The 24,784-nt window shown below is 52.4% G+C and overlaps 1 protein-coding gene across 2 annotated transcripts in view; it reads left to right on the forward strand.

The window, feature by feature from the left end:
* Positions 1–24,784, forward strand: part of LOC135460926 (polyunsaturated fatty acid lipoxygenase ALOX15B-like) — a 39,533-nt gene that overhangs the window by 6,903 nt on the left and 7,846 nt on the right. For both annotated transcript variants that reach the window (XM_064737900.1, XM_064737899.1), the window contains exons 4-13: positions 1,617–1,698; positions 3,744–3,860; positions 5,683–5,786; positions 7,318–7,490; positions 10,849–10,992; positions 15,762–15,965; positions 18,557–18,643; positions 19,090–19,259; positions 20,311–20,432; positions 22,012–22,112. In XM_064737900.1, coding sequence (XP_064593970.1) covers positions 1,617–1,698; positions 3,744–3,860; positions 5,683–5,786; positions 7,318–7,490; positions 10,849–10,992; positions 15,762–15,965; positions 18,557–18,643; positions 19,090–19,259; positions 20,311–20,432; positions 22,012–22,112 — 1,304 coding nt within the window. The remainder of the gene's footprint in view (positions 1–1,616; positions 1,699–3,743; positions 3,861–5,682; positions 5,787–7,317; positions 7,491–10,848; positions 10,993–15,761; positions 15,966–18,556; positions 18,644–19,089; positions 19,260–20,310; positions 20,433–22,011; positions 22,113–24,784) is intronic.

Here is a 24,784-nt window from a genome sequence, read left to right on the forward strand (position 1 = left end):
ACCTGGGGACACACCTGGGGACACCTGGGGACATTGGGGACACACCTGGGACACACCTGGGACACACCTGGGGACATTGGGGACACACCTGGGGACATTGGGGACACACCTGGGGACATTGGGGACACACCTGGGGACATTGGGGACACAGCTGGGGACACACCTGGGGACATTGGGGACACACCTGGACACACCTGGGGACATTGGGGACACACCTGGGACACACCTGGGGGCATTGGGGACACACCTGGGGACATTGGGGACACACCCGGGACACACCTGGGGGCATTGGGGACACACCCGGGACACACCTGGGGACATTGGGGACACACCTGGGACACACCTGGGACACACCTGGGACACACCTGGGGACATTGGGGACACACCTGGGACACACCTGGGACATTGGGGACACACCTGGGGCACACCTGGGACACACCTGGGGCATTGGGGACACACCTGGGGCATTGGGGACACACCTGGGACACACCTGGGGACATTGGGGACACACCTGGGGACATTGGGGACATTGGGGACACACCTGGGGACACACCTGGGACACTGGGGACATTGGGGACACTGGGGACATTGGGGACACACCTGGGGACATTGGGGACACACCTGGGGGCATTGGGGACACACCTGGGACACACCTGGGGACATTGGGGACATACCTGGGGGGACACCTGAGGACACACTTGGGACACACCTGGGGACATTGGGGACACACCTGGGGCATTGGGGACATTGGGGACACACCTGGGGGCATTGGGGACACACCTGGGACACACCTGGGGACATTGGGGACGCACGTGGGGGCATTGGGGACATTGGGGACACACCTGGGGACATTGGGGACACACCTGGGACACACCTGGGGGCATTGGGGACACACCTGGGGACATTGGGGACACACCTGGGACACACCTGGGGACATTGGGGACACACCTGGGGACATTGGGGACACACCTGGGACACACCTGGGGACATTGGGGACACACCTGGGACACACCTGGGGACATTGGGGACACACCTGGGGACATTGGGGACATTGGGGACACACCTGGGGACATTGGGGACACACCTGGGGACACACCTGGAGACATTGGGGACATTGAGACAACCTGGAGGCATTGGGGACACACCTGGGGATTTGGGGACACACCTGGGCACATTGGGGACATTGGGGACACACCTGGGGACATTGGGGACACACCTGGGGACATTGGGATCGGGACAACCTGGACTTGGACACACCTGGGACACACCTGGGGACATTGGGGACATTGGGGACACACCTGGGAACACCTGGGGACATTGGGGACATTGGGACACACCTGGGATGGGACATTGAGGACACACCTGGAGGCATCTGGGGACACACCTGGGGGGACATGGGGACATTGGGGACACACCTGGGACACACCTGGGGACATTGGGGACATTGACGGACACACCTGGGGACATTGGGACACACTTGAGGACACACCTGGGACATTGGGGACACACCTGGTGAACCATGTGGACACACCTGGGACACACCTGGGGACATTGGTGACACCCCTGGGGACATTGTGACACACCTGTGCCACACCGGTGCCGCGGTGTCCCCGCAGCCACCACGCCGGCCATGGAGCGACACCCGCGGCTGCAGAGACAGCGCCGGCGACACCTGGTGCAACAGCGGCGGCGCTACAGGTGAGGGACAGGTGACACTGTGTGTGTGACACTGTGTGTGTGACAGTGACAGGTGTGTGTGTGACACTGCCAGGTGTGTGTGTGACACTGCCAGGTGTGTGTGTGACACGGAGAACGCGGCGGCGCTACAGGTGAGGGACAGGTGACACTGTGTGTGTGACACTGTGTGTGTGACACTGACAGGTGTGTGTGTGTGACACACCTGGTGCAACAGCGGCGGCGCTACAGGTGAGGGACAGCTGTGAGTGTGACAGTGACAGGTGTGTGTGTGTGACACTGAGTGTTGACGTGAAGGTGTGTGTGTGACACACCTGGTGCAACAGCGGCGGCGCTACAGGTGAGGGACAGGTGTGAGTGTGACACTGTGTGTGTGACACTGTGTGTGTGACAGTGACAGGTGTGTGTGTGTGACACACCTGGTGCAACAGCGGCGGCGCTACAGGTGAGGGACGGTGTGGTGTGGACACTGTGTGTTGACACTGTGTGTGTGACATGCCAGTGTGATGTGACATACAGGTGTGTGTGTGACACACCTGGTGCAACAGCGGTGGCGCTACAGGTGAGGGACAGGTGTGAGTGTGACACTGCCAGGTGTGTGTGACAGTGACAGGTGTGTGTGTGTGTGACGCTGACAGGTGTGTGTGTGTGATACTGGCACCTACAGGTGTGTGTGTGTGACACTGCCAGGTGTGTGTGTGTCCTGCCAGTGTGTGGTGTGACACACCTGGGGCATACAGCGCTGCCTACAGGTGTGACGTCGGTGTGAGTGTGACTGTGTGTGTGACCATGTGTGTGTGACGTGACAGGTGTGTTGTACACACCTGTGCCACAGCGGCTGCGTACAGGTGAGGTCATGTGTAGTGTACAGGTGTGTTGTTGTGTGACCAGTGTTGTGAACTGCCATGTGGTGTCACTCCAGGGGTTGTGTACATGTACAGTGTGTGTGTGCATGCAGGGTGTGTGACACACGTGTGCATCAGGCGGCGCTACAGGTGAGTGCTGTGTGTAGTGTGACACTGACAGGTGTGGTGTGTTTACCGTGAGGTGTGTGTACACTGCCCGTGTTGTGACAGTTGACAGGTGTGTTGTGTGTGACATGTCACACCTACAGGTTGTTGTACACTGCAGGTGTGTGCTGTACCATGCCAGTGTGGTGTGTGACACTGCCGTGTGTGGTGTCCCAGGTGTCGCCAGGTGTGTCCGTGTGTCCCAAGTGCACTCAGGTGTGTCCGTGTGTCTGTCCCAAGTGTGTCTGTGTGTCCCCACCTGTCTCAGGTGCTCTCACTCAGGTGTGTCCGTCTGTCTGTCCCAGGTGTGCTCAGGTCTGTCCGTCTGTCTGTCTGTCCCAGGTGTGCTCAGGTCTGTCTGTCTGTCCCCAGGGTGTCGCCGTCGTCCCAGTGACTCTGTGTCCGTCTGTCCCAGGGTCGGCTGTCTGTCCTGGTGCTGTCCCCGAGTGATGTGCCACGTCCTGTCATGTCTGTCCCAGCTGTCATGTCCTGTCCCAGTGTTGTCACTCAGTGTCCTGTCCGTCTGTCTGTCCGCCCAGGTAGTGTCGTGTGCCAGGTCCTCTGTCGTCTGTCTCCAGGTGTGTCTGTCGTCTGCCCGGGTGTGCCAGGTGTGTCGTCCGTCTGATGCCAGTGTGCTCAGTCCTGTCTGTGCCGTCTGACCGACCCATGTTGTCACTCAGTGTGTCCGTCTGTCTGTCTGACTCCCAGTGTGTGCTCAGTTGTCCTCTGCTGTCCCCGAGTGTCTGTCTTCCAGTGTGCCAGGGGCTCGGTCTGTCCTGCCAGGGTGTCTGTCTGTCGTACCCAGGTCTGTCTCTGTCTGTCCTGTCCCAGTGTGTCGACCTGTCGTCTGACCTCAGGTGTGCCCAGGTTGACTCAGTCTGTCTGTCCTAGTTCTGTCTGTCTGTCCCACTGATCTCTGTCCTCCCTAGATGTTCGTCTTCAGTCTGCCCAGTGGCTCGGTTGTGTGTCGCTGTATGTTGTCCCAGTGTGTCTCTGTACTGTCTCAGTGAGTGTCCACTGTCTGTCTGTCCGTGCCAGGTTGGCCCCGTTTGCCCCCGGGCTGCCCTGGGCGCTGCCCCAGGGGACGCCGCTGGACCCCGACCTGAGCTACAGCTGGGCCAAGGCCTCGGCCTTCTACCTGAGAGGGAGCGCCGCGTGAGTGACCACTGACCACTGAGTGACCACTGACTGACCACTGTACCCGACCGCTGAATGACCCTGAGTGACCATGACTCAACCCACCCTGACCACTCCTGAGTGACCATTGATCACACTGACCACCCTGACCATGACTACGCTGGTGCCAGCCTGCCTTCCCTGCAGGGGCACGCCGCTGAGTGACCCTGAGTGACCACTGATACCATTGATGACCACTCGTGACCTGACCAAACCCTGACCATCCCTGATGTCCCCTGAGTGACCATGACCCACACTGACTCACACTGTCCAATCCCCCATGTCCACCCCGACCTGAGCTACACTGGCCAAGCCTCGGCCTTCTACCTAAGTGCGCCGCGAATGTCCACTGACCCACTGAGTGACCCTGACTGACCATGATGACCACATGAATGACCACTGCATGACCCACTAGTGCCACTGATCCCGATGTGACCACTGGTGACCATGACCAATCCCTGACCATCCCTGAGTGACCATTACCACACTGACCCCCCGTACACCATCTGCCAATGGCCCACCGTCCCTAGTGGAGCGCCAGCGTGAGTACCCTGATGTGACCACGATGACCCTGACCCATCCCAATCCTCCCATGTGACCACTTGACTCACACTGACCATCACTGAGTGACCTTGAGTGACCACTGAGTGACCGCTGACCATCCCTGAGTGACCCTGAGTGACCACTGAGTGACCCTGAGTGACCACTGAGTGACCACTGACCAACCCTGACCATCCCTGAGTGACCACTGACCATCCCTGACTATCCCTCTCCATCCCTGACCACCTCTGAGTGACCACTGAGTGACCCTGAGTGACCCCTGACTGACCACTGAGTGACCATGGACTGACCAGTGACACCTGAGTGACCACTGAGTGACCACTGACCATCACTGAGTGACCACTGAGTGACCACTGACCGCTGACCCTCCTTTAACTGACCCCTCTCTGACCCCTGACCCTAAACCTGGCCCTGCCCACGCCCTCCCCCAATGTCCCCAATGTCCCCAATGTCCCCACTGTCCCCACTGTCCCCAATCCCCCCCAATGTCCCCAATCCCCCCAATGTCCCCACTGTCCCAATCCCCCCAATGTCCCCAATCCCCCCAATGTCCCCACTGTCCCCAATCCCCCACTGTCCCATTGTCCCCAATGTCCCTCAATCCCCCCAATGTCCCCAATCCCCCCAATGTCCCCAATGTCCCCACTGTCCCCACTGTCCCCACTGTCCCCACTGTCCCCAATCCCCCAATGTCCCCAATGTCCCCCAATGTCCCCACTGTCCCCCATGTCCCCAATCCCCCCAATGTCCCCACTGTCCCCATTGTCCCCAATGTCCCCAATGTCCCCAATCCCCCCAATGTCCCCAAATCCCCCAATGTCCCCACTGTCCCCAATCCCCCCAATCCCCCCAATCCCCCAATGTCCCCAATGTCCCCAATGTCCCCAATCCCCCCAATGTCCCCAATGCCCCCATTGCCCCCAATGTCCCCAATGTCCCCTCAATGTCCCCCAATCCCCCAATGTCCCCAATGTCCCCAATGTCCCCAATCCCCCCCAATGTCCCCAAATCCCCCAATGTCCCCAATGTCCCCAATCCCCCAATCCCCCAATGTCCCCAATGTCCCCAACGTCCCCAATCCCCTCATTGTCCCCAATGTCCCCAGTGTCCCCACTGTCCCCAATGTCCCCTCAATGTCCCCAATCCCCCCAATGTCCCCCAATCCCCCCAATGTCCCCAATCCCCCCAATCCCCCCAATGTCCCCACTGTCCCCATTGATGTCCCCACTGGTGTCCCCAGGAATCTGGAGGCCAAGCTCCGCGGGTTCCTGGCCAGGCCCTGCTCGTGGCCCAGCGTGGAGGCGATGACCAGAGTGTTCCGCTGCTTCCACACGCCCGTCACCGGTGGGGACACCCGTGGGGACACTGGGGACACTGGGGACACTGGGGACAATGGAGGGATTGGGGACATTGGGGACATTGGGGACATTGGGGACATTGGGGGGATTGGGGACATTGGGGACATTGGGGACATTGGGGACAATGGAGGGATTTGAGGTCATTGGGGACAATGGGGGGATTGGGGACATTGGGAAAAATGGGGGAAAATTGGGAAAAAATGGTATTGGGGGCATTGGGGACATTGGGGACATTGGGGACATTGGGGGCATTGCAGGGATTTGGGGACATTGGGGACAATGAGGGTTATGGGGACATTGGGGAGGATTGGGGGGATTTGGGGACATTGGGAAAAAATGGGGAAAATTGGGAAAAAAATGGAATTGGGGACATTGGGGACACTGGAGACATCGAGGGGACATTGGGGGCATCAAGGGGTCATTGGGATATTGGGGGATTGGGACTTTGGGGACATTGGAGACATTGAGGGGACATTGGGGACATTGGGGTCAATGGGGATATTGGGGGATTTGGGGACATTGGGGACATTGCAGGGATTTGGGGACATTGAGGACATTGGAGGCATTGCAGGGATTTGAGGACATTGGGGACAATGAGGGTTATGGGGACATTGGGGAGGATTGGGGGACTTGGGGATTGGGGACATTGGGGACATTGGGGACATTGGGGGACATTGGGGACATTGGGGACATCGAGGGACATTGGGGACATTGGGGACACTGGGGGGGATTGGGGACATTGGGGACAATGGGGGAAAATTGGGAAAAAATGGTATTGGGGTCATTGAGGGGACATTGAGGACATTGGGGTCAATGGGGATATTGGGGGATTGGGGACATTGGGGGGGTTGGGGACAGTGGGGACATTGGGGGATTGGGGGCATTGGGGACATTGGGGTCATTGGGGTCATTGGGGACAATGGGGGGATTGGGGACATTGGGGACAATGGGGACAATGGGGGAAAATTGGGGACATTGGGGTCAATGGAGGGATTGGGGTCATTGGGGACAGTGGGGCATCAATGGGACACTGGGGACATTGGGGAAATCCCCAAATGTCCCCAAAATCCCAAAAATGTCCATAATGTCCCCAATGTCCCCAATGTTCCCAAATGTCCTAAAACCCCCACAATGTCCCCAATCCCCCCAATGTCCCTAATCCCCCAATGTCCCCGATGTCCCCAAATGTCCCCAATCCCCCCAATGTCCCACTGTCCCAACCCCCCAATGTCCCTCTCACTGTCCCCAATGTCCCCAATGTCCCCAATCCCCCAATATCCCCATTGACCCCAATGTCCCCAATGACCCCAATCCCTCCATTGTCCGCAATGTCCCCCAATGTCCCCAATGTCCCCAATGTCCCCCAACCCCCCAATGTCCCCAATCCCCCACAATGTCCCCAATGTCCCCAATGTCCCAAATGTCCCCAATCCCCCAATGTCCCCATTGACCCAATGTCCCCAATCCCCCAATGTCCCCATAGCCCTCATTGTCCCCAATGTCCCCGCTGTCCCCAGAGTACGTGGTGCGGCACTGGCAGTCGGACGCGTTTTTCGGGGAGCAGTTCCTGAGCGGGGTGAACCCCGTCCTGCTGCGCCGCTGCCGCCGCCTGCCCCCCAACTTCCCGGTCACCGGGGACACGGTGGCACCGAGCCTGGGGACAGGGACCACGCTGGCACAGGAGATGGAGGTGAGGAACCCAAAAAACCCCAAAAAACTGCCCCAAAAAACCCCAAAAAACTGCCCCAAAATACCCCAAAAATATCAAAATCCCAAATAAACCACCCCAAATAAACCACCCCAACTTCCCGGTCACCGGGGACACGGTGGCACCGAGCCTGGGGACAGACCTGAAACAGGAGATGGAGGTGAGGGACCCAAAAAACCCCAAAAAACTGACCCAAAAAACCCCAAAAAACTGCCCCAAAATACCCCAAAAACATCAAAATCTCAAATAAACCACCCCAAATAAACCACCCCAAATAAACCACCCCAACTTCCCGGTCACCGGGGACACGGTGGCACCGAGCCTGGGGACAGGGACCACGCTGGCACAGGAGATGGAGGTGAGGGACCCAAAAAACCCCAAAAAAACCCAAAAAAACTGCCCCAAAAAACCCCTAAATCCCAAAACTGCCCCAAAATACCCAAAAAACTGCCCCAAAATACCCAAAACAAAATGCCCACAAAATACCCCAAATAAACCCCAAGAAATGCCCCAAAAAACCCCAAAAAGAAACCCAAAAACCCAAAATACCCCAAAAACTCCAAAAAACCCCAAAAAACTGCCCCAAAATACCAAAACCCAAAAAACTGCCCCAAAATACCCCAAAAAACTGCCCCAAAAAACCCCAAAAACTGCCCCAAAATACCCCAAAAAACCCCAAAAGATGCCAAAATCCCAAAAAAACCCCAAAAAACTCCCAAAATACCCCAAAAAACCCCAAAAAACTGCCCCAAAATACCCCAAAAAATGCCCCAAAAAACCCCAAAAAAACCCCAAAAAACTGCCCCAAAAACCCCAAAAAACTGCCCAAAATACCCAAAATCCCCAAAAATCCCCAAAATACCCCAAAAAACTGCCCCAAAATACCCCAAGAAACCCCCAAAAAATGCCCCAAAAACCCCAAAAAACCCCAAAAATGCCCCAAAAAAACCCAAAAAACTGCCCCAAAATCACCCAAAAATCAGCCAAAAAACTGCCCCAAAATCACCCAAAAAAACTGCCCCAAAATACCCCAAAAACCCCAAAAAACTGCCCCAAAATACCCAAAAAAACCCAAAAAAATCTGCCCAAAACCAAAAAACCCCAAAAAATGACCCAAAATACCCCAAAAAACCCCCAAAAAAACGACCCAAAATACCCCAAAAAACCCAAAAAAACTCACCCAAAAAACGCCCCAAAAAACCCCCAAAAAACTGCCCCAAAAAACCCCAAAAAACTGCCCCAAAATACCCCAAAAAACCCCAAAAAATGCCCCAAAAAACCCAAAAAACTGCCCCAAAAACCCCCAAAAAACGCCCCAAAAAACCCCAAAAAACTGCCCCAAAATACCCCAAAAAACCCCAAAAACCCCAAAAAACCCCAAAAAACTGCCCCAAAATACCCCAAAAAACCCAAAAAAACCCCAAAAACCCCAAAAAAACTGCCCCAAAAACCCAAAATTTATAAACCAAAAAACATGCCGCAAAAACCCCAAAAAACCCCAAAATACGCCAAAAACCCCAAAAAATGCCAAAATAATCCCCAAAAAAACCCAAAAACAAATGAACCATAAAAACTCCCAATACCCAAACCAAAACTGCCCAAAAAAACCAAACCCAAAATCCCCCAAATTTTTTCCCAAATTTTGGGATTTTTTTCCAATTTTTTTTTGGATTTTTTAAATGGGATTTTGGGTTTTATTACAGGATTTGGGGGATCCCAGATTTGGGGTACCCCCCATTTTTGGGGTCCCCCTGATTTTGGGGTGCTGGGATTTGGGATTTCCTCCCAAAATTTGGAATTTTCTCCCAAAATTTGGTTTGTTTTTTGGATTTCTCCCAAAATTTCGCGTTTTTTCGCAAATTTTTGGGCCTTGTGTTTTTTCGCAGAATTTTGCGTTTTTTCACAGAATTTTTTTTTTTTTTGGGTTTCGGGGTCCCCCTGATTTGGGGTGTCCCTGGTCAATTATGGGTGCTGGGATTTGGGATTTCTCCCAAAATTTGGGGATTTTCTCCCAAAATTTGGGATTTTTTCGCAGAATTTTTGCGTTTTTTCGCAGAATTTTTGCGTTTTTTCACAGAATTTTGGGGTTTTTTTTTGGGGTTTCGGGGTCCCCCTGATTTCGGGGTGTCCCTGGTCAATTATGGGGTGCTGGGATTTGGGATTTCTCCCAAAATTTGGGATTTTCTCCCAAAATTTGGGTTTTTCTCGCAGAAATTTTGGTTTTTTCGCAGAATTTTCGCGTTTTTTCACAGAATTTTGGTTTTTTTTTGGGATTTCGGGGTCCCCCTGATTTCGGGGTGTCCCTGGTCAATTATGGGGTGCTGGGATTTGGGATTTCCTCCCAAAATTTGGGATTTTCTCAAATTTTGGGTTTTTTCCAAATTTGGTGTTTTTTCGCAGAATTTTTGCGTTTTTTCACAGAATTTTTTTTTTTTTTTTGGGATTTCGGGGTCCCCCTGATTTCGGGGTGTCCCTGGTCAATTATGGGGTGCTGGGATTTGGGATTTCCTCCCAAAATTTGGGATTTTCTCCCAAAATTTGGTGTTTTTTCGCAGAATTTTTGCGTTTTTTCGCCAAATTTTCGCGTTTTTTCACAGAAATTTTTTTTTTTTTTGGGATTTCGGGGTCCCCCTGATTTCGGGGTGTCCCTGGTCAATTATGGGGTGCTGGGATTTGGGGTTTTCTCCCAAAATTTGGCGTTTTTTCGCAGAATTTTTGCGTTTTTTCGCAGAATTTTTGCGTTTTTTCGCAGAATTTTTGCGTTTTTTCACAGAATTTTGGGGTTTTTTTTGGGATTTCGGGGTCCCCCTGATTTTGGGGTGTCCCTGGTCAATTATGGGGTGCTGGGATTTGGGATTTCCTCCCAAAATTTGGGATTTTCTCCCAAAATTTGGTGTTTTTTCGCAGAATTTTTGCGTTTTTTCGCAGAATTTTTGCGTTTTTTCACAGAATTTTTTTTTTTTTTGGGGTTTCGGGGTCCCCCTGATTTCGGGGTGTCCCTGGCCGATTATGGGGTGCTGGGATTTGGGATTTTCTCCCAAAATTTTGGGATTTTTCTCCCAAAATTTGGGATTTTCTCCCAAAATTTCGAGGTTTTTTCGCAGAATTTTTGCGTTTTTTCACAGAATTTTGGGGTTTTTTTTTGGGGTTTCGGGGTCCCCCTGATTTCGGGGTGTCCCTGGTCAATTATGGGGTGCTGGGATTTGGGTTTTCCTCCCAAAATTTCGCGTTTTTTCGCAGAATTTTTGCGTTTTTTCGCCGAATTTTCGCGTTTTTTCACAGAATTTTTTTTTTTTTTTCGGGATTTCGGGGTCCCCCTGATTTTGGGGTGCCCCCCCAGGCAGGGAACATCTACCTGGCCGATTATGGGGTGCTGCAGGGGCTCCCCACAGCCACCATCGACGGGCGCCCCACCTTCGTGGCCGCCCCCCTGTGCCTCCTGCACCAGCGCCCCGACGGAGCCCTGCTGCCCCTGGCCATCCAGGTGAGCCAAAAAACCACAAAATCGCCCCAAAAAACACAAAAAGTTACCCTGAAAACCACAAAAACCTCAAAAACCCACCCCAGAAACCACAAAAACCCCAAAATCCGACCCCAGAAACCCCAAAAAGTGACCCCAAAAACCCCAAAAACTGACCCAAAAAACCCAAAAATGACCCAAAAATTGACCCCAAAAATTGACCCAAAAAACCCCAAAAACCAACCCCAAAAAACCCAAAATTGACCCCAAAAATTGACCCCAAAATCACCAAAAATTACCCCAAAAACCCCCAAAAGTGACCCCAAAAATGGGGGGAATCTGAAACAGGGAACTGCTGCCCCTGGCCATCCAGGTGAGCCAAAAAACCACAAAATCGCCCCAAAAACCTCAAAAACCGACCCTGAAAACCCCAAAAACCCAAAAACCCACCCAAGAAACCCCAAAAACCACAAAAACCGACCCTGAAAACCCCAAAAACCTCGAGAACTGACCCCAAAAATGACCCCCCAAAACAACCCCAAAAACCACCCCAGAAACCCCAAAAACCCCAAAATTTACCCCAAAAATTGACCCCAAAACCCCATAAATTCCCCAAAAACCCCAAAAATTGACCCCAAAAACCACAAAAATTACCCCAGAAACCCACCCCATAAACCCCAAAAACCCACCCCAAAAACCCACCCCAGAAACCCCAAAAACCCCAAAAACTGACCCAAGAAACCCCAAAAACCCCAAAACTGACCCCAAAAATTGACCCCAGAAAACCCAAAAACCCCAAAAACCAACCCAAGAAACTCCAAAAACCCCAAAAATTGATCCCAAAAACCCACCCCAGAAATCACCCCAAAAACCCCAAAATTTACCCCAAAAATTGACCCAAAAAACCCCAAAAATTCCCCCAAAACCCCCAAAAATTGACCCCAAAACCACCAAAAATTACCCCAGAAACCCCAAAAACCCCAAAAACCGACCCAAGAAACTCCAAAAACCCCAAAAACTCCAAAAATTGACCCCAAAAACCCCCAAAACCACCCCAAAAACCCCAAAAAACCAACCCAGAAACCCCAAAAACCCCCAAAAGTGACCCCAAAAACCCCAAAAACTGACCCTGAAAACACCAAAAACCCACCCCAGAAACCCCAAAAATTGACCCCAAAAACCCCAGAAACCCCAAAAATCGACCCAAAAATGGGGGGGATCTGAAATGGGGGATGAGAATGGGGAGATGCTGCCCCTGGCCATCCAGGTGAGCCAAAAAACCACAAAATCACCCCAAAAAACCCAAAAACCCACCCTGAAAACCCCAAAAACCCCAAAAACCGACCCAAAAAACCCCAAAAACCCCAAAAACCCACCCCAAAAACCCCAAAAAGTGACCCCAGAAACCCCAAAAACCCCAAAAACTGACCCAAGAAACCCCAAAAATCCCAGAATTTACCCCAAAAATTACCCCAGAAACCCCAAAAATGGGGGAATCTGAAACAGGGAACTGCTGCCCCTGGTCATCCAGGTGAGCCAAAAACCCCCAAAATCACCCCAAAAACCTCAAAACTGACCCTGAAAACCCCAAAAACCCCAAAAACCCACCCCAGAAACCCCAATACCCCCAAAAAATGACCCCAAAAACCCAAAAATTCAAAAAGGGACCCCAAAAACTGACCCCAAAAACCCCAAAAGTGACCCCAGAAACCCAAAAAACCAAAAACTGACCGCAGAAACCCCAAAAACTGACCCCAAAAACCCCAAAAACTGACCCTAAAAACCCCAAAAACCCCAAAAACTGACCCCAAAAACCCCAAAAACTGACCCAAGAAACTCCAAAAACCCCAAAATTGACCCTAAAAACCCCAAAAATGACCCCAAAAACCCCAAAAAGTGACCCCAGAAACCCCAAAAACCCCAAAATTGACCCCAAAAACCCCAAAAACCCCAAAATTGACCCCAAAAACCCCAAAAACGACCCCAAAAATCCTCACAGGGGGTCATTTTTGGGGTTCCCCTGACCATTTTTGGGGTTTCTGTGCCCATTTTTGGGGGTGCCCTTTTTGACCATTTTTGTGATTTCTTTGCCCATTTTTGGGGTTTCTGTGCCCATTTTTGGGGGTGCCCTTTTTGACCATATTTGTGATTTCTCTGCCCATTTTTGGGGTTTCTCTGCCCATTTTTGGGGTTTCTGTGCCCATTTTTGGGGTTTCTGTGCCCGTTTTTGGGGTTTCTCTGCCCATTTTTGGGGTCCCTCTGACCCTTTTGGGTTCCATTTGAGGTACGAAAATTTGGGGTTCCTGTGATGGTTTTGGGGTGATTGTTTGGGGTTTCTCTGCCCATTTTTGGGGTTTCTGTGCCCATTTTTGGGGGTGCCCTTTTTGACCATTTTTGTGATTTCTCTGCCCATTTTTGGGGTTTCTCTGCCCATTTTTGGGGGTGCCCTTTTTGACCATATTTGTGATTTCTCTGCCCATTTTTGGGGTTTCTGTGCCCGTTTTTGGGGGTGCCCTTTTTGACCATTTTTGGGGTTTCTGTGCCCATTTTTGGGGTTCCTGTGCCCATTTTTGGGGTTCCTCTGCCCATTTTTGGGGGTGCCCTTTTTGACCATTTTTGTGATTTCTTTCCCCATTTTTGGGGTTCCCTTTGACCCTTTTGGGTTCCATTTGAGGTACAAAAATTTGGGGTTCCTGTGATGGTTTTGGGGTGCCCTTTTTGACCATTTTGGGGTTTCTGTGCCCGTTTTTGGGGGTGCATTTTTTGACCATTTTTAGGGTTTCTGTGCCCGTTTTTGGGGTTCCTGTGCCCATTTTTGGGGTGCCCTTTTTGACCATTTTTTTGATTTCTGTGCCCATTTTTGGGGTGCCCTTTTTGACCATTTTTTTGATTTCTCTCCCCATTTTTTTGGTTCCCCAGCTGTCTCAGGACCCCGGCCCCTTGTCCCCGGTGTTCGTGCCCCAGGACCCGCCCTGGCTCTGGGCCCTGGCCAAGGCCTGGGTGCCCTTTTTGACCATTTTTGTGATTTCTGTGCCCATTTTTGGGGTTCCCTTTGACCCTTTTGGGTTCCATTTGAGGTACGAAAATTTGGGGTTCCTGTGATGGTTTTGGGGTGATTGTTTGGGGTTTCTGTGCCCGTTTTTGGGGTTTCTCTGCCCATTTTTGGGGGTGCCCTTTTTGACCATTTTTGGGGTTTCTGTGCCCATTTTTGGGGTTTCTCTGCCCATTTTTGGGGGTGCCCTTTTTGACCATTTTTGTGATTTCTCTGCCCATTTTTGGGGTTTCTCAGCCCATTTTTGGGGGTGCCCTTTTTGCCCATATTTGTGGTTTCTCTGCCCATTTTTGGGGTTTCTGTGCCCGTTTTTGGGGTTCCCCTGACCCTTTGGGTTCCCCAGCCCATTTGGGGTCCCTGTGATGGTTTTGGGGTGCCCTTTTTGACCATTTTTGGGGTTTCTCTGCCCATTTTTGGGGGTGCCCTTTTTGACCATATTTGTGATTTCTCTGCCCATTTTTGGGGTGCTGTATTTGACCATATTTGTGATTTCTCTGCCCGTTTTTGGGGTTTCTGTGCCCATTTTTGGGGTTTCTCTGCCCATTTTTGGGGTGCCCTTTTTGACCATTTTTGGGGTTTCTCTGCCCATTTTTGGGGTTTCTGTGCCCATTTTTAGGGTTCCTGTGCCCGTTTTTGGGGTTCCTGAGCCCGTTTTTGGGGTTCCCTTTGTCCCTTTTAGGGTTCCATTTGACCCTTTTGGGTTCCATTTGAAGTACGAATGTTCTGGGTTCCCTCTGGTGGTTTTGGGGTGCTGTTTTTTACCATTTTTGTGATTTCTCTCCCCATTTTTGGGGTTTTTCTGACTGTTTTCGGGTTCCCCAGCTCTCTCAGGACCCCGGCCCGGCCTCCCCGGTGTTCGTGCCCCAGGACCCGCCCTGGCTCTGGGCCCTGGCCAAGGCCTGGGTGCCCTTTTTGACCATTTTTGTGATTTCTCTGCCCATTTTTGGGGTTCCCTTTGACCCTTTTGGGTTCCATTTGAGGTACGAAAATTTGGGGTCCCTGTGATGGTTTTGGGGTGATTGTTTGGGGTTTCTGTGCCCATTTTGGGGTGCCCTTTTTGACCATTTTTGTGATTTCTCTGCCCATTTTTGTGATTTCTCTGCCCATTTTTGGGGTGCCCTTTTTGACCATTTTTGTGATTTCTCTGCCCATTTTTGGGGGTGCCCTTTTTGACCATTTTTGTGATTTCTCTGCCCATTTTTGGGGTTCCTCTGCCCATTTTTGGGGTGCCCTTTTTGCCCATTTTTGGGGTTTCTCTGCCCATTTTTGGGGGTGCCCTTTTTGACCATTTTTAGGGTTTCTGTGCCCGTTTTTGGGGTTTCTTTCCCTTTTTTTTGGTGTTTCTTTGCCTGTTTTTTGGGTTCTTCTGCCCATTTTTTGGGTGCCCTTTTTGCCCATTTTTAGGGTTTTTGAGCCCATTTTTGGGGTGCCCTTTTTGACCATTTTTGGGGTTTCTGTGCCTGTTTTTGGGTTTCTGTGCCCATTTTTGGGGTGCCCTTTTTACCATTTTTGTGATTTCTCTCCCCATTTTTGGGGTGCCCTTTTTGACCATATTTGTGATTTCTCTCCCCATTTTTTGGTTCCCCAGCTCCTCAGGACCCCGGCCCCTTGTCCCCGGTGTTCGTGCCCCAGGACCCGCCCTGGCTCTGGGCCCTGGCCAAGGCCTGGGTGCCCTTTTTGACCATTTTTGTGATTTCTCTCCCCATTTTTTTGATTTCTTTCCCCATTTTTGGATCCCCAGCTCTCTCAGGACCCCGGCCCGGCCTCCCCGATTTTCCTGCCCCAGGACCCGCCGTGGCTCTGGGCCCTGGCCAAGGCCTGGGTGCGCAGCTCCGAGTTCCAGGTGCACGAGGCGCTGACGCACCTGCTGCGGGCGCACCTGCTGGGCGAGGTGTTTGCGCTGGCCACGCTGCGGCAGCTGCCGCCACAGCACCCGCTCTTCAAGGTAACATAAAAATGTAAAAAACTGAAAAAAAATCCACAAAAAAATCCACAAAAAAATCCCCAAAAAATCCCACTTTGATAGCTCAAAAAATCCCAAAAAAATCCCACTCTTGATAGCTCAAAAAATCCCAAAAATCCTCAAAAAAATCCCATTCTGAAAGCACAAAAAATCCCAAAAAAATCCCGGTCCGTTAGCTCAAAAAATCCCCAAAAAAATGCCTAAAAAATCCCACTCTGATAGCTCAAAAAATCCCCCAAAAAATCCACAAAAAAATCCACAAAAAAATCCCAAAAAATGCAAAAAAAAAATCTCCAAAAATCCCAGTCTGATAGCTCAAAAAATCCCCAAAAATCCCCCAAAAAAATCACCAAAAAAATCCACAAAAAAATCCCGGTCCGATAGCTCAAAAATCCCCAGAAAAATTCCCGAAAAAATCCACAAAAAAATCCACAAAAATATCCACAAAATAAATCCCAAAAAAATCCCCCCAAAAATCCCCAAAAAATTCTCAAAAAAATCCCAAAAAAACCCAAAAAATCAAAAAAAAAATCCCAAAAAATCCACAAAAAAATCCACAAAAAAATCCCAAAAATCAAAAAAATTCCCTCAAAAAATCCCCCAAAAAATCCCGCTCTGATAGCTCAAAAAATCCCAAAAAAATCCCCCCCAAAAAATCCCCAAAAAATCCCATTCCGAAAGCTCAAACTACAAACCGCAGCACCCGCTCTTCAAGGTAACAACAAAAATGTAAAAATGCCCCAAAAAATCCCCAAAAATCCCGGTCCGATAGCTCAAAAAATCCCAAAAATATCCCCAAAAAATCCCAAAAAAATGCACAAAAAAAATCCCAAAAAAATCCCGGTCTGAAAGCTCAAAAAATCCCAAAAAAATCCCCAAAAATACCCAAAAAATCCCCAAAAATCCCACTCTGATAGCTCAAAAAATCCCAAAAAAATCCTGCTCTGATAGCTTAAAAAATCCCAAAAATCCAAAAAAAATCCCCAAAAAATCTTGTTCTGATAGCTCAAAAAATTCCCAAAGAAAACCCCAAAAAATCCCCCAAAAAATCCCGGTCCGAAAGCTCAAAAAATCCCCAAAAAAACCCCCAAAAAAAGCCTCAAAAAAATCCCCAAAAAAATCCACAGAAAAATCACCCAAAAAATCCCACTCTGATAGCTCAAAAAATCCCCAAAGAATCAAAAAAAAATCCCGGTCCGATAGCTCAAAAAATCCCCCAAAAAATCCCCAGAAAAATCCGCAAAAAAATCACCAAAAAAATCCCAAAAAAATCCCACTCCGATAGCTCAAAAAATCCCAAAAAATTCCCAAAAAAATCCACAAAAAAATCCCAAAAAATCCCCAAAAAAATCCCCAAAAAATCCCGCTCTGATAGCTCAAAAAATCCCAAAAATCCTCAAAAAATCCCGGTCCGAAAGCTCAAAAAATCCCCCAAAAAATCCCGCTCTGATAGCTCAAAAAATCCCCCCAAAAATCCCGCTCTGATAGCTCAAAAAATCCCCAAAAAATCCCCAAAAAAATCCCCAAAAAATCCCGGTCTGAAAGCTCAAAAAATCCCCAAAAAAATCCCCAAAAAATCCCCAAAAAATCCCCCCAAAAAATCCCAAAAAAAAATCCCCAAAAAAATCCCACTCTGATAGCTCAAAAATCCCCCAAAAATCAAAAAAAAATCCCCAAAAAATCCTGTTCTGAAAGCTCAAAAAATGTCAAAAAACCCCAAAAAAATCCCCAAAAAAATCCCCAAAAAATCCCAAAAAAATCCCGGTCCGATAGCTCAAAAAATCCCCAAAAAATCCCCAAAAAATTCCGCTCTGATAGCTCAAAAATTCCCAAAAAAAGTCCCCAAAAATAAAAAAAAAATCCCCAAAAAATCCGCTCTGAAAGCTCAAAAAATCCCCCAAAAAATCCCCCCAAAAGTCCCATTCCAAAAGCTCAAAAAATCCCAAAAACCCCAAAAAAATCCCATTCTGAAAGCTCAAAACACAAAAAAATCCAACCCCAAAACCCAAAAACCCCAAAACCCAAAAACCCAAAAAAAACCCCAAAAAACCCCAAAAAAACCCCAAAAAAACCCCCAAAAAACCCCAAAAAGTCCCAGTGCCCCCTCCCCATTAATTGCCCCCCATTCATTAATTACCCCATTAATTTCCCCATTAATTACCCTATTTATTGCCCCATAATTTCCCCATTAATTACCCCATTTATTGCCCCCATTAATTACCCCCTGCCCCATTAATTGCCCCGTTAATTGCCCCCATAGCTGTTGATACCCCACACCCGGTTCACGGTGCAGATCGGGGGTACCCCCATTAATTACCCCAATAATTTCCCCATTAATTTCCCCATTAATTTCCCCATTAATTTCCCCATTAATTACCCCATTTATTGCCCCCATTAATTACCCCCACATTAATTAATTGCCCCGTTAATTGCCCCCCAGCTGTTGATACCCCACACCCGGTTCACGGTGCAGATCGGGGGTACCCCCATTAATTACCCCCAATAATTACCCCATTTATTGCCCCCATTAATTACCCCCACATTAATTAATTGCCCCGTTAATTGCCCCCCAGCTGTTGATACCCCACACCCGGTTCACGGTGCAGATCGGGGCCCTCGCCCGGCGCTTCCTCCTCAACCCCGGGGGGGTCTTTGACCGGGTAAGGGGGAAATTGTGGGTCTGGGGGCTTCAATGGGGTCTGGGGGCTTCAATGGGGCAATAATGGGGGGCAAATTGTGGGTCTGGGGGCTTCAGTGGGGCAATAATGGGGGGCAAATTGTGGGTCTGGGGGCTTCAATGGGGTAATGGGGAGCACTGGGGGGGGGCGGGATTTGGGGAAGAATCGCGAGATTTTGGGCGGGATTTTGGTGTCCCCAGTTGGGGGCGGGGTCTGCTGGCATTGATGGGGCGGGGTTTGGGGAAGAATCGCGAGATTTTGGGGTAGAATCGCGAGATTTTGGGGTAGACTCGCGAGATTTCGGGGTAGAATCGCGAGATTTGGGGTAGAATTACCGAATTTTGGGCTGGAATTTCGGGATTTCGGCGGGATTTTGGTGTCCCCCCGATGTCCCCTCGATGTCCCCAATGTCCCCTCGGTGTCCCCAGGCGGTGGCGCTCGGCCGACGGGGTCTCCTGGCGCTGGTGGCGCGGGGGCTGCGGGCGCTGCGCTGGCGCTCGCTGGTGCTGCCGCGGGACCTGCGGCACCGCGGGGTGGCGGCCACCAGGGGGCACCACTTCGGCAGCGACGCCACCAAGGTGTGGCGAGCCATCCGCAGGTGGGCGCATGCGCGGTGTCACCAATGTCCCCAATGTCCCCTCAGTGTCTTCAGTGTCCCCTCAGTGTCCCCAATGTCCCCTCAGTGTCACCAATGTCCTCTCAGTGTCCCCAATGTCACCTCAGTGTCCCCAGGCCACCAAGGTGTGGCGGGCCATCCGCAGGTGGGGACACCCCCGGTGTCACCAATGTCACCAATGTCCCCTCAGTGTCACCTCAGTGTCCCCAATGTCCCCTCAGTGTCACCTCAATGTCACCTCAGTGTCCGCAATGTCCCCTCAGTGTCCCCATTAATGTCCTCAATGTCCCCAATGTCCCCAGGCCACCAAGGTGTGGCGGGCCATCTGCAGGTGGGGACACCGCCACAATGTCACCTCAGTGTCCCCATTAGTGTCACCAGTGTCCCCTCAGTGTCCCCTCAGTGTCCCCATTAATGTCCCCAGTGTCCCCAATGTCCCCCATTGTCCCCAATGTCCCCAATGTCCCACTGTCCCCAATGTCCCCCACTGTCCCCAATGTCCCCAATGTCCCCACTGTGTCCCCAGCTTTGTCGCCTCCATCGTGTCCCTGTACTATCGATGTGACATCAATGTCCCCAATCCCCTCAATGTCCCCAGTGTCCCCAATGTCCCCACTGTCCCCAATGTGTCCCCAATCCCCCTAATCCCCCCAATGTCCCCAATGTCCCCATTGATGTCCTCAATTTCCCCAATGTCCCCAAATCCCTGCAATGTCCCCAATCCCCCCAATGTCCCCAAATCCCTGCAATGTCCCCAATGTCCCCAATGTCCCCCAATGTCCCCAATGTCCCCAGTGTCCCCACTGTGTCCCCAGCTTTGTCACCTCCATCGTGTCCCTGTACTATCGCGGTGACGCCGATGTCCCCAATCCCCCCAATGTCCCCAATGTCCCCATTAATGTCCCCAATGTCCCCAATGTCCCCACTGTCCCCAATGTCCCCATTGACCCCAATCCCCCCAATCCCCCCACTGTCTCCATTGCTGTCCCCTCAGTGTCCCAATGTCCCCTCAGTGTCCCCATTCTGTCCCCAGCTTTGTGGCCTCCATCGTGTCCCTCTATTACCGCGGTGACGCCGATGTCCAGCAGGACCCCGAGCTCCAGGCCTGGGTGGGCGAGATCTTCACCCGCGGCTTCCTGGGCAGGAGGAGCTCAGGTGGGCACGGGGGGCACGGGGGGCACCTCAGGTGGGCACAGGTGGGTTTAGATGGGCACAGGTGGGTTTAGATGGGTTTAGATGGGCACAGGTGGCATCACAGGTGGCATCTCAGGTGGGCACAGGTGGGTTTAGATGGGTCAGGTGGGTTTAGAGGGGTTTAGATGGGTACAGGTGGCACCACAGGTGGGCACAGGTGGGCTCAGGTGGGCACAGGTGGGTTTAGATGGGCACAGGTGGCACCTCAGGTGGGCACAGGTGGGTTCAGGTGGGTTTAGATGGGCACAGGAGGGTTCAGGTGGCATCTCAGGTGGGCACAGGTGGGTCCACAGGTGGGTTTAGATGGGTTTAGATGGGCACAGGTGGCACCTCAGGTGGGTTTAGGTGGGCACAGGTGGCACCTCAGGTGGGCACAGGTGGGTTCAGGTGGGTTTAGATGGGTTTAGATGGGCTCAGGTGGGCACAGGTGGGCACAGATGGGCACAGGTGGCATCACAGGTGGGTTCAGGTGGGCACAGGTGGCAGCTCAAATGGGCACAGGTGTGTTTAGATGGGCTCTGGTGGGCACAGGTGGCATCACAGGTGGGCACAGGTGGGTTCAGGTGGGTTTAGATGGGCACAGGTGGGCACGGGGGGCACCTCAGGTGGGTTTAGATGGGTTTAGATGGGCACAGGTGGGTTTAGATGGGCACAGGTGGGCACAGGTGGCACCTCAGGTGGGCTCAGGTGGGCACAGGTGGGTTTAGATGGGCACAGGTGGCAGCTCAGATGGGCTCAGGTGGGTTTAGATGGGCACAGGCGGCACCACGGGTGGGTTTAGATGGGCACAGGTGGGTTCAGGTGGATTTAGATGGGTTTAGATGGGCACAGGTGGCACCTCAGGTGGGTTTAGATGGGCACAGGTGGGCACAGGGGCACGGGGGCACCTCAGGTGGGCACAGGTGGGTTTAGATGGGCACAGGTGGGCACGGGTGGCATCTCAGGAGGCTTTAGATGGGTCAGGTGGGCACAGGTGGCACCTCAGGTGGGTTTAGATGGGTTTAGATGGGCACAGGTGGCAGCTCAGGTGGGCACAGGTGGGCACAGGTGGGTTTAGATGGGCACAGGTGGGTTTAGATGGGCACAGGTGGCACCTCAGGTGGGTTCAGGTGGGCACAGGTGGGTTCAGGTGGGTTTAGATGGGCACAGGTGGCAGCTCAGGTGGGCACAGGTGGGTTTAGATGGGTTTAGATGGGCACAGGTGGCACCACAGGTGGGTTTAGATGGGCACAGGTGGCACCTCAGGTGGGCACAGGTGGGTTTAGGTGGGTTTAGATGGGTTTAGATGGCTCAGGTGGGCACAGGGGGAACCTCAGGTGGGCACAGGTGGGCTCAGGTGGCACCACAGGTGGGTTTAGATGGGCACAGGTGGCAGCTCAGGTGGGCACAGTTGGGTTTAGATGGGCACAGGTGGGCACAGGTGGCACCTCAGGTGGGTTTAGATGGGTTTAGGTGGGCACAGGTGACCCCAGGTGACCCCAGGTGACCCCTGAGGTGACCCCAGGTGACCCCAGGTGACCCCAGGTGTGTCCCGTCCCAGGTGTCCCCTCCCGCCTGGACTCCGTGCGCGGCCTCGTCACCTTCGTCACCACCGTGATCTACACCTGCTCTGCGCACCATGCGGCCACCAACAGCGGCCAGGTACTGACCACTGACCACCCAGAGTGACCACACACTGACCACACTGACCACTGACCCACCACAGTGACCACTGACCCACCATAGTGACCATTGATACCCCATAGTGACCATTGACCCACCGTGATCTACACCTGCTCTGCGCACCATGCGGCCACCAACAGCGGCCAGGTACTGACCACTGACCACTGACCACTGACCTGAGTGACCACTGACCCCTTATAGTGACCACTGACCCCTCATAGTGACCATTGATACCCCATAGTAACCATTGACCCACCGTGATCTACACCTGCTCTGCGCACCATGCGGCCACCAACAGCGGCCAGGTACTGACCACTGACCACTGACCACTGACCTGAGTGACCACTGACCACTGACCTGAGTGACCACCCAGAGTGACCACACTGACCACACTGACCACACTGACCACTGACCCACCATAGTGACCATTGATCTCACACTGACCCACCGTGATCTACACCTGCTCTGCTCACCATGCGGCCACCAACAGCGGCCAGGTACTGACCACAGTGACCACTGACCACTGACCTGAGTGACCCCCCAGAGTGACCACACACTGACCACAGTGACCACTGACCCACCATAGTGACCACTGATACCCCAGAGTGACCACTGACCCCCCATAGTGACCATTGATCTACACCTGCTCTGCTCATCATGCGGCCACAACAGCGGCCAGGTACTGACCAGAGTGACCACACTGACCACTGACCACTGACCTGAGTGACCACAGTGACCATTGATACCCCTGAGTGACCACTGACCCACCATAGTGACCATTGACCCACCATAGTGACCATTGACCCACCGTGATCTACACCTGCTCTGCCCATCATGCGGCCACCAACAGCGGCCAGGTACTGACCACTGACCTGAGTGACCACCCAGAGTGACCACAGTGACCACTGATACCCCAGAGTGACCACTGACCCCCAATAGTGACCATTGATACCCCATAGTGACCATTGACCCACCGTGATCTACACCTGCTCTGCGCACCATGCGGCCACCAACAGCGGCCAGGTACTGACCACAGTGACCACTGACCACTGACCTGAGTGACCACAGTGACCATTGATACCCCTGAGTGACCACTGACCCACCATAGTGACCACTGATACCCCATAGTGATCATTGATACCCCAGAGTGACCATTGATCTCACACTGACCCACCGTGATCTACACCTGCTCTGCGCACCATGCGGCCACCAACAGCGGCCAGGTACTGACCACTGACCACTGACCACTGACCTGAGTGACCACACACTGACCACACTGACCACTGACCCCTTATAGTGACCATTAACCCACCATAGTGACCACTGACCCACCATAGTAACCATTGATCTACACCTGCTCTGCGCACCATGCGGCCACCAACAGCGGCCAGGTACTGACCAGAGTGACCACTGACCACTGACCTGAGTGACCACTGATACCCCAGAGTGACCACTGATACCCCATAGTGACCATTGATAGCCCAGAGTGACCACTGACCCACCGTGATCTACACCTGCTCTGCGCACCACGCGGCCACCAACAGCGGCCAGGTACTGACCACTGACCACCCAGAGTGACCACACACTGACCATTGATACCCCAGAGTGACCACTGACCCCTCATAGTGACCATTGACTGCTGAGCATTGACCACACTGACCACACTGACCCACCGTGATCTACACCTGCTCTGCTCACCATGCGGCCACCAACAGCGGCCAGGTACTGACCACTGACCACTGACCACTGACCTGAGTGACCACTGACCCCCCAGAGTGACCACTGACCCACCATAGTGACCACTGACTGCTGAGCATTGAACACACTGACCACACTGACCCACCGTGATCTACACCTGCTCTGCTCACCATGCGGCCACCAACAGCGGCCAGGTACTGACCACTGACCTGAGTGACCACTGACCACTGACCTGAGTGACCACTGATACCCCAGAGTGACCACAGTGACCACTGACCCACCATAGTGACCACTGACCCACCATAGTGACCATTGATACCCCATAGTGACCATTGATCTCACACTGACCACACTGACCCACCGTGATCTACACCTGCTCTGCGCACCACGCGGCCACCAACAGCGGCCAGGTACTGACCACTGACCACTGACCACTGACCTGAGTGACCACAGTGACCACTGACCCACCATAGTGACCATTGACTGCTGAGCATTGACCACACTGACACACCGTGATCTACACCTGCTCTGCTCACCATGCGGCCACCAACAGCGGCCAGGTACTGACCACTGACCACACAGTGACCACACTGACCACTGACCCACCCCAGTGACCACTGACCCCTTATAGTGACCATTGATACCCCATAGTGACCACTGATCTCACACTGACACACCGTGATCTACACCTGCTCTGCCCATCATGCGGCCACCAACAGCGGCCAGGTACTGACCACTGACCTGAGTGACCACTGACCCCCCAGAGTGACCACAGTGACCACTGACCCACCATAGTGACCACTGACCCACCATAGTGACCATTGATCTCACACTGACCCACCGTGATCTACACCTGCTCTGCGCACCACGCGGCCACCAACAGCGGCCAGGTACTGACCACAGTGACCACTGACCACTGACCTGGGTGACCACAGTGACCATTGATACCCCTG

Source organism: Zonotrichia leucophrys, unplaced genomic scaffold (assembly GCF_028769735.1).
Source record: "Zonotrichia leucophrys gambelii isolate GWCS_2022_RI unplaced genomic scaffold, RI_Zleu_2.0 Scaffold_128_129040, whole genome shotgun sequence".
Taxonomy (NCBI): domain Eukaryota; kingdom Metazoa; phylum Chordata; class Aves; order Passeriformes; family Passerellidae; genus Zonotrichia; species Zonotrichia leucophrys.